Genomic DNA, 13,488 nt, shown 5'->3' with positions numbered 1-13,488 from the left:
ATTTAAGTAAATTCATCACACCATAAAGTTTAGCGTCTTAAGCCAGCGTCATAGTGATGATACCATATTCCAGCAATGGCGACATGAACACTAACAGACACTATTGATAAGAACTACTGGTAGCTCATGGACTATACGCCAGGTAACAATGGCTATTGAAGCTCGACCAAAGTGCAGTCTTACCAGAGCAGATCAGAGACGTACGATATCAAGTGAAAATGTAATTGGTCATGATCGTGCGACGATCAGAGCCTGGTCTGGAGAAATCTAGGAAGTGACGTGCACTCGGGTGAAGCTTGCGGTAATGGACAGGAGTTGTCAAAGTCGATCGCTCTAAATCATCAATCAATCTGGTTTCTTGACATTCGAAATGATTGTATGGACCAATGGTGCCGAGCGGGATCCGGTTGATCTTGGATGTCAATACTTTAGAGTGTGGGGAGAGGAATTTAGAGGAATATCAATGTAAAGCTAGGTAAGTGCATCGAGTGCTTAGGGGTAAAAACTCTTCAAAAAACCCACTTGGTTCTTGAGCCAATTCTCACAATCAAGCGTCATGGGTAAGTGGAGTTTCACTAGTGATTGCCATTCTCAAAACCCAGAAACTGGCATGCCATTTGATGAATGCCATACAAGGTTATGGCTCCATTCCAGCACCGCGGATTCTGTCTTGGAAGATTCATCTTCAATTCAAATTTTGGTTGTAGAAAACATTTTCTCCACTATGAATTTGTTCCACTTGGCGATATAGATTCTGGTTAGACTCCCAAAAGAGCGAATGGTTGATAATGGATAATTAACTGTGAGATGCAAAACATGATCCCAAGGATACCGGAGTCATGTCCGGTGTGTATTCGAGAATACCCAAGAATATGATGGATCCCCAGGTTAGACCATTCTCATCGGAAACTCACGGGATGCATTTTCAACAACTGGCATCTTTGAATTAGTTCGTTCAAAAAGAAAGAGGTTGGAGAGAAGTTGATGATATTCCCGACAAGATTGAGTTAGGGTGGAATATTCATTAGCGTTCTCGGTAGTTCATGGGACTCAAGCTATTAACCGCCTAAAGTTTCCTTCCTGACTTAGCCATCGGAAACAAATGAGGTTAGCATCAGTTCAACAGATACCCGTTCCTGACCTGATGAAAGTATATACAATGCGTGTGAATATTGATAAACCTTACTGACGTAAAGCTTATGAGTGAGGAAAGTAAAACTAGCAAGTTCCTCATGAGTAGTGGGCATTGTCGGCACGGCAATATCTTGAAAGATGTTTTGAATCCTCAATTCAAACGTAATTGACTAAAGCCAGTACTAACTAGTATTGTCTCGACAACCACGGCCATGATAACGGTATCAGATCATCAGTAGATCCAGATTCGACAATCAGAACTGGCTGGTCAGTGGTCACCATGACTTAAAGTTTGATTGAGGGATTTAGTGTTAAAACCCCCAGAGACTAGGAGGATGTCTGTGGGTTTGGTGAACGCATTAAAGTTTTCTCTTGCAACGGTTTCCTTTCTGGGAAAACTTGAATTATTAGTCGTTCACCTTCTTGGCTTACATAGTACTTATCAAAGTTCATGACAAACTCTCGTATACTCATGCTTTCGATTGGTTCAGAGAGGAACGTCATGGAAACCACGTGTATCAAGAGTCAAGCAATGCCTTGATCATTCCAAAGATTTCGCTTCCTGTACGGAGTAAAGTCCAACGGGGGACCGGCAGAATTACATACTACTACTACTAAGTAAGTATTCAGGCAAGAAGGGTATTGAACTTTGATTCCGGGTCTTCCGTAAGGGAAATGTATCCGACAAAAATACCGAATTTGAACAACTTCAAAGTTTCGATTTTGGAAGAAAAATAAAAAAGCCATTGAATTTTACCAAGTTCACCAATACCAATAGGACATGTTGTGGAAAACACCGTCCCCGTTATTAAATGCCAATGGCTCATCAGGGCAAGTCTCCTTGTCAAAAATCAATAGGTTTTCTAAAGGAAAAAGAGCGTCACCTTTACCAAATGACTGCTCGTCAAGGGAAAATACATTCACGAAAGGAAAAAGGAGAAGAAGATAAAAAGATCAAATCCGTATTAGAACAATTTTTAGAAAGATAGCCAAGAATTGTAAATGTACCTAAACTCCATCCCTATTTCTAGATACAGTTCACCGGGTCCGGATTCTTTTGTGTTAACCAGTGTATTCTCATCATTATCTGAAATGAAAAAAAAAGTGAAGCCTCAAGATATTGTACAAACAAACGCCTAATTGGATGCAATCATGTACTTCGACGTACTTTCAAATATCATTTCGTATCATCTGTAACTGTCCTCTGGCGCTGAGAATAGACCAACTCTAGTTCGGTGGCTCTGAGAAAAGCATATCAATATAATGTTTCAACATTCAATATCTCCAATATGAGAATTTGAAGAGGGAAATTTTGGTTGAGAAAAACTTACGTAAGGCAATTTTGGTATCACAACTCCGAGAACGGCGAGAAAGTTGATGATAAAGTAAGTGAGGTCGTAATGGGTATAATGAGTACTAATTAGGAACAAAACGATTGGTACACTCATGAGAAACTTCTTTGCAGGCGTGTATTGAGCTCCATTATCAATTTGTTCCCACATGTTCAAATTGTCGTAGGCTCCAGCGTTGAACTCAAATGGTACACCACGGACCCAATGAAACATGAGAAAAGAACCAAACATATATGATATATTTGTTAATGTCCAAGATGTCTCTTGGGAAACACCAGGAATTATATCAAAAAGAATCTTGAGGCATGCGATTAAAACCAGATGTATGGTCCAGGCACCTATTGAACGAAGTAATTAGCATTGAGAACTCAATATACTTCATATCCCACGTAGAAATTATGCCAAAAAACATGCTCCAATTGCTACATCGCACACAATCGAATCCAGGAATTTCTGACCTTTTGCGTTCACCCAGTTGGCATTAAGATTGGGTAATGCCGCTTGATCACTCATGTGCTCAATTGTCTCCGGTGGCTCCTGATATAGCAAACTGCTCGACCGCCTCCTTCGTCCAACCTTTTGCTCACTCATTGTTCGATATGGGCCACTTGGACGAGGTGGATTTGAACTCGCGTCGTACGAGACTGTGCGAGGGAGGAGGAGTGGGGAAGACAGCTTGGCGGTGGTTGCGGAAGGAATTTTGAAGGTTAAGAAACGCCTCCGAGAGAGCGTCTTGTCGTAATGTTAAGATTTATATTCGAATTTGGAGAAGGGATATGAAAGATCTGATGGCGGCTGTCGAAGGGTTCTAGCTATAGTTACAACGTCAGCGATGAGCTCATTGGATGTTTCATGTAATTCAGTGCAGTAAGCAAAGTGAGAAATGCGGATCTCGGAAAGCATTGAGATATCGACCCAGGTACCGACCTAGGTATGCATGTGCATGAATTTGGAGAGAGTTAGGGGCTTACTTCTGAGTACCTAATTGCGAGGCAGTTTAAATGTTGATGAAACGAGAGACTGTAGATAGAAGGAAACGAGAATGATTGAGATCCGATTCGAATTGAACTTGCCAATAATCAGAAGGTCTCAACAGAACTGTAGAGGGAAGCTGGAGCTTGTGAAAGTGTAGGGGACCTCAAGCTTGAGGCGGGAGGCGTAACGAGGGAGGAGAAGGATAAATGAAGATGGAAAACGAGTCCACAGAGACGACGACTTAAGTTGCTGTATAGAATGTAAGATGTAGAGATATGTGGTGGATGATGAGGATTGGGGGGGCGAATGGGGGGGGGGGTTTGGTGATATTCTTATATGGTGTTGTTGTTCTGTTTTTAGTCGTCCTTCGGTCTTGGTGTTCTTGGGGAGATGGAGATGGGGATGGGGTTAATGCTCGGAAGTCTGATCGGACTAACTTTTCCGTGATAGTAGAGTAGCTCGAGTAGGCAGAATGAAGGTAATATAAGGGTAAGTCGATACCTGGGCAGGCACAGTACGAGAGTACCTAGGTAGGTATTCAAAGTATATTTTGCTCGAGCGGGATGTTTCTTTAATAATCCTTGGGTAGAGACTGGACTGGAGGACGGAGGACTAGGTAGGTATGATTTACCTAGTAGTGTAGTATCCAGATAATGTATGTGTATGTATATGTAGGTAGGTAGGTAATATGAATAATATAGGTAATATAATATAAATATAAATCATAAGGCCAAAAATAAAATTCGATCCAAGGCAAAAATGAATCGAGAATCTCTTTGGAATGTTCTTTTAAAAAGGAGCCAATAGCAAGGGTCAATCTTCAGGGATTATTTCCATTTATAGTTAGTTTCACCGAAATGAACAATACATCCACCCTTCGACCAATCAAACCTCCGCACCGAGACCGATAATAATTTCCCGAAATAATTATTTTCGTGATATCAGAAACTCGCATTATTAAATTTTGAGACAACTTCTATTTACACAGTCCCGACAGAGTGAGCTACCCAAGTATCGCATGTTTGCGACGATACTATACAACCAATAATTCACCGATATATGAGGACTTCGAGGAGATAATCTTTCTTCCGATTATATGGGAAAGCTATTCAATCCTCAAGAATTCTCTTGGTCATTTGAATCTGTTCTTCATGTTGCACAAAGATAATTGAATATCTCTCAGCAGCTTTCACTAATTCTTCTAGGACCCCGCTCGCAAAAGAGTACTACCAACAGTACAACCCTCGCGCCTTTTGCCCATACCCATACCTATACCTCTACTCATACGCATTCGCACATTCGAATCAACCTGTGGATGTCGCGTCCTCTCGCTTTGATTTCTGTTTTGATTTTGATCTACCAGGGGAGCATCATCAAACATGGATTCACCAGCAGAAGATGTAGTCGATTCGCGATCGAACGTGGTTGGAAGGAAACGTGCTTTACAATCATCCTCGGATCAAGGCAGAGAAGTTGTCACAATTGATTCTTCTTCAGATGAATCTGCAAGTCAACCTCGAAAGAGGGCAAAGCCATCTTCCAACGAACCTGCCAAAGTTGAGGTCGATCTCACATCTTCGCCATTGCCAAAGGATTCGATAGGCACTCTTACGTCTGAAGCAAAAGCTGGATCACCGGCAACCTGGAACCAAGGCGTACAGAGTGGACTGCGAACATCTTTCAAGAGCAAGAAACCACCGCCGTCACAAAGCACTCCCTTGAAGCAGCCAGAACATATCCCAAATAATACCATTGAAAAATCTCAGGGTCGATCTGAGCAAAAGCCGATGACCAAAAAACAATTTAACAAGCTTGGGGAGGATAAACAACTGGCTCTGATGGAAGCATATACTCAAGATGTTTCCGCTTTAATAGATCTTCATGGTTGGCCAGTGCCGGAAGAATTTCAACAGAGCTGCCTGAAGTTTATTGGAGAGGGTTTGACTTTTTACCCAACTCCAATGAGAAAGGATCAACCTGTAGGATGCTATTCGTTCGGCGGCGGTGATGTTCAGTTGCAAGAGCTTTACAGTGAGGAAGGCAAACCCATCACGAGTAAGGATATCACCTATTCTGATGTCCTTCTTTCGCTCATGCAAAACAACGAATTCTTTGGGCGTGCGTTACCAGACAAACGTGCTAAGGCTGCCGTCAAAAGTTACTTGTCTTATTTTTACAACCACATACCACAAAAAGAACAGTTTATGTCTTCTCTTGTGGCAGAAGCTCCGTCTCCAATTGAGGTTCTCAAGAATGCTAAAAAGGGTCCACCAACTTTAGCCCGCGCGACAAATCATTATGACAAAAACGCTTCCCCGGCAATTACCAATGACGATTCAGTCAAAGATGAAGCTCCCGTGAAACAGAACAATGCCTCGACTTCCAAATTGATAACAGAATCGAATGGCGAGGAATCCACTCGGGTTGCTCCCGCCCTAGTTACAAATGCTATCGATCCAACCAGAGATCGCGCAATTTCCACTGAAGCCGGGTCAGTTCAGATGGATCATGGTTCGTCGGACTCAGTAGCCGGAATTGAAATGGAAGTTCCATCACATGGTGGTACTGCTACTGATGCCGATGTTGATCATGAATTTGAGGCGACACGCGAAACGGGTTTACATCCGAGAATACCTCCAGAGGACCATGCTGCAATTCTGAAATATTTCCCATCCACCGACGGTGTCATCCTTAGGAAGTGCTTGATCTGTGGCTCAAGTGGACATGATCGAAGTGTATGTTCCGACAATGCTTGTTCTTCTTGTGGCAGTAAGGGGGATCATCTCACTCCAGCTTGTCCTCGGACTACGATCTGTGGTAAGTGTAGAGAAGTGGGCCATCAGACCTTACAATGTCCTGAAAAGCTGCGTGCTGTCAAAGATGATGACAAATGCAATACATGTCAATCTACAAGTCATCTTGAGGATCAATGCCATGTAATCTGGAGAAGTTTCCTTCCTGATCCGAATGAGATTAAAAAGGTTCACAATATTCTAGCTTTTTGCTACTTTTGTGGTCGTCCAGGTCACTTTGGCCCTGAATGTGGACTATATCGTGGTAAACCTGCTTCTGGCGGGAAGTCTTGGTCGACTAGCAACATGGAGAAATTTCTTGATGGTCCCAATAGTTATGATGACTCTCTTTCTCTAGGAGGTAATGACTATTCAATTCCGAATCGCGGAAAGAAGGGCTTCACCATCAAGGGAAAGGCCAATGATCCCATTAATTTGGATGACAGCGATGATGACGAAGGTTTCATCCAACCCAAAGTCAATATGGCCCCTAGAAATGGCCACATCCAGTTCTCCCAAGCTGGTGCAATGCAATCTTTCAACCAAGCTCCCCCCTTTCAATTCCAAGGCAATACTGGCGGCAACCAAAATAGTAGACCTTCTGGAAACCGTGGTGGCCGTGGCGGTCGTAGAGGTGGTGGTAGTGGTGGCGGTGGCGGCAGTGCAGAGAAGAATAAGCCGAAGCATAAATCTGGAAACAACCCCCCTAGAGGTGGTGGTCAAAGTCGTGGTAAAGCCTATCGCGGTAGAGGCGGAGGCGGACCTGCTCGAGGTGCTCCACGAGGTCGTCGCTAATCTCCTTCTACGGAGTCGTTGCTCGGGTCTTGGACTTGGACTATGATATAATGTCGTGATGATGGACTGATGCGGCTTTATGCTTTGTCAAAACCTCGCATGTGCATTGTAGAGTACTTCAACCCGACACCCGACAACTTGTATACAAATATCCTTCAGGTTTCCATATATCATTCTAGTACTTCTTTTTATATTCCTGATTTGGAACTGAAATTGGTCGATAGATTTGGTATTCGTATCGTATCATACCACATATGATTTCGACGTAAAAACGGGACTTGGAAGATCACTAGACTTGGACTACACACAGTCACGGTTTTTAAAATGACTCACGCTGCATATATGGTTAAAGCATGTTCTCCATGGATAATAGAAAAGAGAATTCATATTTTTGGTCGTCGCTTGTTATTTTCTGACCGCATTGTAATGCAGTGTGGTTTGGTTTGGTTTGGTTTGTTTTAGAGATACCTACCTGGATGCTGAGGGGTCAGAGATAGATGAATTGATGAATAAATGGATGAATGCTGGATGGATGGATGGATGAATAGATGTGGTGACGCGATTGTAGTGTATGATTAGCAATGATACCAAGATATATTTTTTTTATTACTTTATTTTGCAAGAGAAGAAATTGAGGGGTGAGGGTGAGGGTGATGAATGTGAATGTAAATGTGCATACCTAGGTGATACCTAGATGAATGGATAAATGAACAGATAGATAGATAAATATACTGTGAAGAAAAAAACCAATTGTCTGGGTAGGTTTCTATCTATTATTACTGCATATCTAATTGGTATATGGATATATATATATATATATATTTGCTGATATCAAATATGAAATATCAAATATCAAATATCAGATCTGGATGTGGTGATAGTTATATATATAAATCGATAAATCGATAGATAGATATAGAGTTAGAATTATAAACCCCACCACCACACCACAAAGTAACATCTCATCTCATTATATTAAAAATGCCTGCTAGCTAACAAACTACCTAGTAACTAACTTATACTACCTATCGACAAACGCTCCCGAGGTCATCCAGTTCTCTGTGTATGTGTAGAATGGGGTATATATGTACCTAGGTATGTAGGTATGTATGTAGGTATGTATGTATGTATGCATTAAACAAGCAAGTAAATAAAAAGGTATCTAGATACGTGCATGCTATGAAGAAATCCATATACCCAAAGAAGACGATTGAAGAAGTTGCAGGGCCATGTAATCAATTATCCTTCCAGCACCTATTTTTTTGATACCCACCCTGAGCGCCTTAATTCTCTATCTATGTTAAGAATTTGTAGAGATGGTAGGGAGATGAGAATGTACTGCTTCTTGTTGATTATGTATTTCATCTCATCTCATCTCATCTCATCTCATCTCAATCTTCCATCTCCTCTCTACGTCTCTTCGAGCCCGCAGAGACACCTACTACGATTCTCTCTTCATTTACATGCTGCACATCTGACTTATCCTCTCCCTCCGCATTTCCATCATTTTCTCCAAATGTCTTGTCTCCCAACAACCACTTTCCACTCTTCGCATCCGCGTTATTTTCGGGGGGTTCGAAGATGCCATTGTTCAACTTCCAGCCCGCTCGCTGCATCTTTTCCCACTCTTTGCCTACTCGGAATCTAACAAGGTCGCCTGCCGCGTTTGCATCTTCTTTACTGTCGTGGCCATCTGCTTTTCCATCCGTAAAGGTAATCATTTGAATATTTCGATTCAGTAGAGTTTGCATGAGCATTTTAAGGCCATTTCGATAGGGCAGTCCTGCTTTGTGGGGAAACAATAAAGCCGTGTCAATGATAGTTGGATGAATGAATCTGGTGGCGTTCAAATCATTTTCTAGACCGTGACCGATGATTGGAGTTGAGGGAGTGAGGAAGGAGAAGAGAAGAGTGCGGGCTATGGCAGGTGAGTCTACGATGCGGAGTTTTCCTTTGCTTTGGGCGATTTGTTGCGAGCCGGGAAAAGAGTAGGGGATGGCGGATGTGATATCTTGTGGGTAGACGCCTGAATAGCGGGAATTGAGATCGAGAATTTCGCCATAAGGACGGACGAGGACATCGAGAAGGGGAGAGCCTGAAGGCCAGGAGGTGGCGGTCAGACGAAGGAGTTCGAGGCCGTGGACTGTGTAGCCCATTTCGCAATCGATGCAGACGGGTTGAGTAGGAATGGGCGGGTCTGCTTCATTCTCGGGAGTCTTTGCGAAATTCAATACCGCAGCTAGACGCTTGACCTCGGTCACTTTGAAGACGTGGTGATCGGCCGTGGTACATCCTGACGTCTCTCCGATAATTTGATCACAACATCGCCATTTCTTCTCGCGTTTGGCTTTGGGGTCGAGCGAAGAACGATCTTTCCAATAATGTTTTCCGAAGTGATAAGTGCAGCAGCCACCAGATGCGAGCATACCATCTTCTTCTCGACGACCCGGGAATACTTGAAAACGTGTTTTGCAACGATCGCAAACTTCCCAGCCTTTTGATGCTTCCATACCGCTCTTTGCCATTTCAATTTCTGCAGGCGTGGGAACGTTGGTGACATATCCGTGCTGTGATAACTCTGTTACGGGAGTATAGAGTCTTGGGAGTATAGCTAATTCTTCTTCTGGAGTTAGACCTGTCTCGATTGGTTTTGGCGGTCCCTCAGGTTTCTTGGCTGGCGTATCTGAAATAGGTGCTCTCGAGGCTTTCTCCTTGATAATCTCTCTGGCTCTCTCTTCTTTCCATTGCGCAACAGTCATTCTCTTGTAGACCATGATTTTATTCTTGACAACATTGGAATAGATAGTAGGTGTTTCACAAGCAGCTTCTTCCATATCTAATGCCCTTGTGATCAATCCTTGATCTGAAAATACAAGTTCCTTTTCTTCATCGTTTGCATCATTAGACAGCTCGGAATTGAGACGCTTCAACTGGTCATGTAGAGCTTGAACAAGTCTGAGCCGGATGTTGTGAACAGCTGGCGCAGTTTTGCGTGCCCGTGGATTGAGAGGTTCTTGCTTCTCGGGCTTCTTGAACGGAGTTGACACCACTTTCTGGACTTTGCTTGTTGCTGGCGCGTTTTGTTTTTGGGGTGTTATATTGTTTGAAATAGCTGAACTAGCGGGTATAGATGATGTAGATGCTGTAGATGTACCATTTTGGGATTTGCGGCGTAATGGTGGTGGTGAAATCTCACGTCGAGCTATCGACGTGGATTTCGATGTTTGTATTGAAGTGGCTTTGTTATCAACTGCTTTCTGTGCAGTGATGGCTGGTTTTAAGGTCGGTATTGAAAGTGGTGGCTCAGTTGTTGGTGTCGTACTTCTTTCTCCATAACCAATCTTTTGACGTTTTCGCTGTCCATCCTGATCACCATCACTTCCATTGACTTGCTGAGTAGCTTTTACTTGTGCTATCCCATTTGATACTGCTTGAACGACGCGATGATCATGTGAAAATATGCATCTTGGAATCAGACACTTATCTCGATTTGGGCATTTGGTTTGCGAAAAAAGACCCTTGGTAGTAAACATCTTGAGGGGTTGTAGAGGGAATATGCGATTGCGAAAGAATCAAAGTTTGATAAAAGATGAAGTTGATATGGGATTGTTGAAGAAGCTAGCTATTCACTCGACCATCCCCTTTTCATGATGGACGTAACTTTCGGACAATGAGAAATTTCGCATGAAGATGAGCTATCGTCAAGTTATTCAAGAGTTCACCAGGTTGTAATGAATTCTTTGAAAAAAGGTAAAGAATCTCCTGGGCTTCCAAATCGAATAGAAAATACCATGTGTTTGCGATAGATATCACGTGAACCTTAAAAGGCTGTTTGTTTGTGAGATTGTTTGCCAATTGGTAGGTTGAACAACGAGGTGCGATCAAGTCGGTACTCGCAGCTCTATCCTTCCTAGTTGGGGTTCTTTCCTTTTTTCTTTTTCTTTTGCTTTTGCCTTTTCTTTCCTTTCCCTTCCTTCCTTTCCTTTAGTTGGTGATGAATGTGAATGAAGGCGTACACGTGGTGTTTAATGCGATCGAATGGATTGATTGATGTTCATTGTTTCTACAGTGTGTTATCAAGGCTCTCTCCGATGGTTCAGACTGCAACAGCTGTTCGGCTATCATCTCACGTCGCTAGCCTTTGAGCAATACAGTACACGACCAGACGACCTGGGCAGGCAACGAATGATTAAGGACTTTGAGTCCATCAATTCAACAGAGAATCTAATCTACCTTGGTGGCTTCCGAGAATTCATGTACCGGTTAACAATATGTACCTCCTGACTGGCAAATCGGGGAATCGGGGATGGATGCACACAATCTCGGAATCGTAGTCGACAAGCCACTACTTCTGCAGTGGAATCTATGAATGATACCCTCTGAGATATCTTTGAGATATCTTTGAGATACCGGTATGTCTATCGTTCCTCTAATCTTTGGTCGGTTTATCAACGCTATCGATGTTATCTATCTGTTGGTGGAGGAAGCCAAGGAAGGAGAGAACCCACCTATGAGCAGTCGTTATCACAATCACATCTGGATATATATATATCATTTGACAGTACCTGCCTGGGTAAGTCAGTAGAGCCTGTTCTTCTGAATATTTCTTTCGTTGCATTCACTCTCATCGTCATTGTCATTGTCATCTTCATAAATAGAATTTCCATCTCTTCTCTATTCTCCCATTTTCTATTCTGGATATCCCCAAATAATCTTCACAAGGCTGTGCACACCCTGAAAACCGCATTCCAGGCTGCAGATATCCCTGTAAAGAACGCATCATACATTCAAACATACGCCGGACATCCAAAAGCCCGAGCACGCGACGACTGTGTGCTTATTGTTAGTGGTTGGAAAGTGTCTTTAGAGACGCTTTCTCACTACTAGCATTCCAACCCCCATCGTCACATTGTTACCCTTCTCTTTATCTTCTTTGGACCGGGCCTTCTTCAGCAACGAAGTTATGGATTATACCGGTAGCAGCCGTGATGCTCAGCATCTCTGCGTGCTTGTTCATGGGTGAGTGTTGTACATGTTTCATCTCTCTGCAACTCATTGTATACTGACAGAACAGACTTTGGGGAAATCCAGTTCATTTGGAGTCAGTGGCAAAATCTTTACGAGCGAAACATTCCGAGGATGTCCTTCATATATTGGTCGCAAAACGCAACAGTGGTAGCTTTACATATGATGGGATTGAGTTGGGTGGCGAGCGAGTGACTGCAGAGATAGAGGAAGAAGTCGAGAAGCTTGCGAGAGAGGGTCAAGTAATTACAAGGTTCTCCATCGTTGGCTATTCCTTGGGTGGCCTTGTGGCCCGTTACTCTGTCGGCTTACTTGACAGCAAGGGGTTCTTCGATAAGATCAAACCAGTGGTATGTTGGTATACTGAACGCGGGAGTTAATGTGAACTATCTGACTCCGATATACAGAATATTACCACCTTTGCTAGCCCACATCTTGGTGTCCGCACACCTTTAAAAGGATCTCTCAATCACATCTGGAACGTCCTGGGCGCAAGAACTCTGTCAACTTCCGGGCGACAATTATTTACGATAGACAAGTTTAGAGATACAGGAAGGCCACTACTTGAGATCCTGGCAGATCCGGAATCAATCTTCCTAAAGGGATTAGCCAAGTTCGAGAGAAGGACGCTATATTCAAACATTGTCAACGATCGAAGCGCCGTTTACTACACTACTGGAATTGCAAGCACCGATCCATTTTCAAATCCGGATAATGTCAAAATAAACTATGTAGAAGGTTACGAAGATGTTGTTCTAGACAGGCACAACCCAGTTTCCCCTTTGGACAAGTCTAGTCTACATGCCAATACGAGCTTCATGGCCAGCACAAAGAAGACCTTGGGAAATCTTCCTCTATTTGCAGCATTGGTCGTATTCATCCCATTCGGTGTCGTCGCTTTCCTTTTGAATTCCGCCGTTCAGACTGTCCGCAGTAGCAAACGCATTCGTCTACACGAACAAGGTTTAGCCGGCATTCAACCAAATGACTATCGATTCCCTCTGCTCATCAATAGTATGCGTGAAACCGTCGAAGATGTGTATGAGAACCTCAATGCCACCCAAGACAACGAATACCTCAATACGCCTTCTGATTCGGACTCTGAAGAGGCATCAGCTTCATCTCCTCTGATCAGGGAACGGACTAAATCTTTCCATAGCGAAATTGCCGACCCAGAGAAATCCGGTGTAGTTGCTCCTACTTTGGCATTGGCACCATATCAATTCAAAATGATAGAAGCATTAGATAAGGTAGGTTGGCGAAAGTACCCGGTTTTCATTCACAAGGTCAGACATAGTCATGCAGCTATTATTGTTAGGGTTGACAAACCGAGCTTTGATGAGGGAAGAATTGTATTAAAGCATTGGTTGGATGAGGAGTTTATTTTGTGATTGGGGCCGAGCAGGAGGTTCGGT

The 13,488-nt window shown here is 43.1% G+C and overlaps 4 protein-coding genes across 4 annotated transcripts; 2 read left to right on the top strand and 2 right to left on the bottom strand.

The window, feature by feature from the left end:
* Positions 1–2,321: 2,321 nt before the first annotated feature.
* EAE98_008076 (uncharacterized protein) lies at positions 2,322–3,077 on the bottom strand (the record flags this gene model as incomplete). Its single annotated transcript, XM_038955699.1, has 3 exons — positions 2,322–2,375; positions 2,466–2,824; positions 2,945–3,077. The coding sequence occupies 3 exons, from the start codon at positions 3,075–3,077 to the stop codon at positions 2,322–2,324; spliced, it is 546 nt and encodes a 181-aa protein (XP_038807993.1).
* A 1,763-nt stretch (positions 3,078–4,840) lies between these two features.
* On the top strand, positions 4,841–7,048 carry EAE98_008075 (uncharacterized protein; the record flags this gene model as incomplete). The annotated part of the gene is made up of 1 exon (XM_038955698.1): positions 4,841–7,048. The coding sequence occupies one exon, from the start codon at positions 4,841–4,843 to the stop codon at positions 7,046–7,048; it is 2,208 nt and encodes a 735-aa protein (XP_038807992.1).
* A 1,391-nt stretch (positions 7,049–8,439) lies between these two features.
* On the bottom strand, positions 8,440–10,581 carry EAE98_008074 (uncharacterized protein; the record flags this gene model as incomplete). The annotated part of the gene is made up of 1 exon (XM_038955697.1): positions 8,440–10,581. One exon carries the CDS (start codon positions 10,579–10,581, stop codon positions 8,440–8,442), a length of 2,142 nt encoding a protein of 713 aa, XP_038807991.1.
* A 1,430-nt stretch (positions 10,582–12,011) lies between these two features.
* EAE98_008073 (uncharacterized protein) lies at positions 12,012–13,464 on the top strand (the record flags this gene model as incomplete). The annotated part of the gene is made up of 3 exons (XM_038955696.1): positions 12,012–12,067; positions 12,123–12,423; positions 12,481–13,464. The coding sequence occupies 3 exons, from the start codon at positions 12,012–12,014 to the stop codon at positions 13,462–13,464; spliced, it is 1,341 nt and encodes a 446-aa protein (XP_038807990.1).
* Positions 13,465–13,488: the final 24 nt, after the last annotated feature.

Source organism: Botrytis deweyae (genome assembly GCF_014898535.1).
Source record: "Botrytis deweyae strain B1 chromosome Unknown BDEW_020, whole genome shotgun sequence".
Classification (NCBI taxonomy): domain Eukaryota; kingdom Fungi; phylum Ascomycota; class Leotiomycetes; order Helotiales; family Sclerotiniaceae; genus Botrytis; species Botrytis deweyae.
Note: the sequence above shows the minus strand (reverse complement) of the source record. Positions and strands in the feature narration are given on the sequence as shown.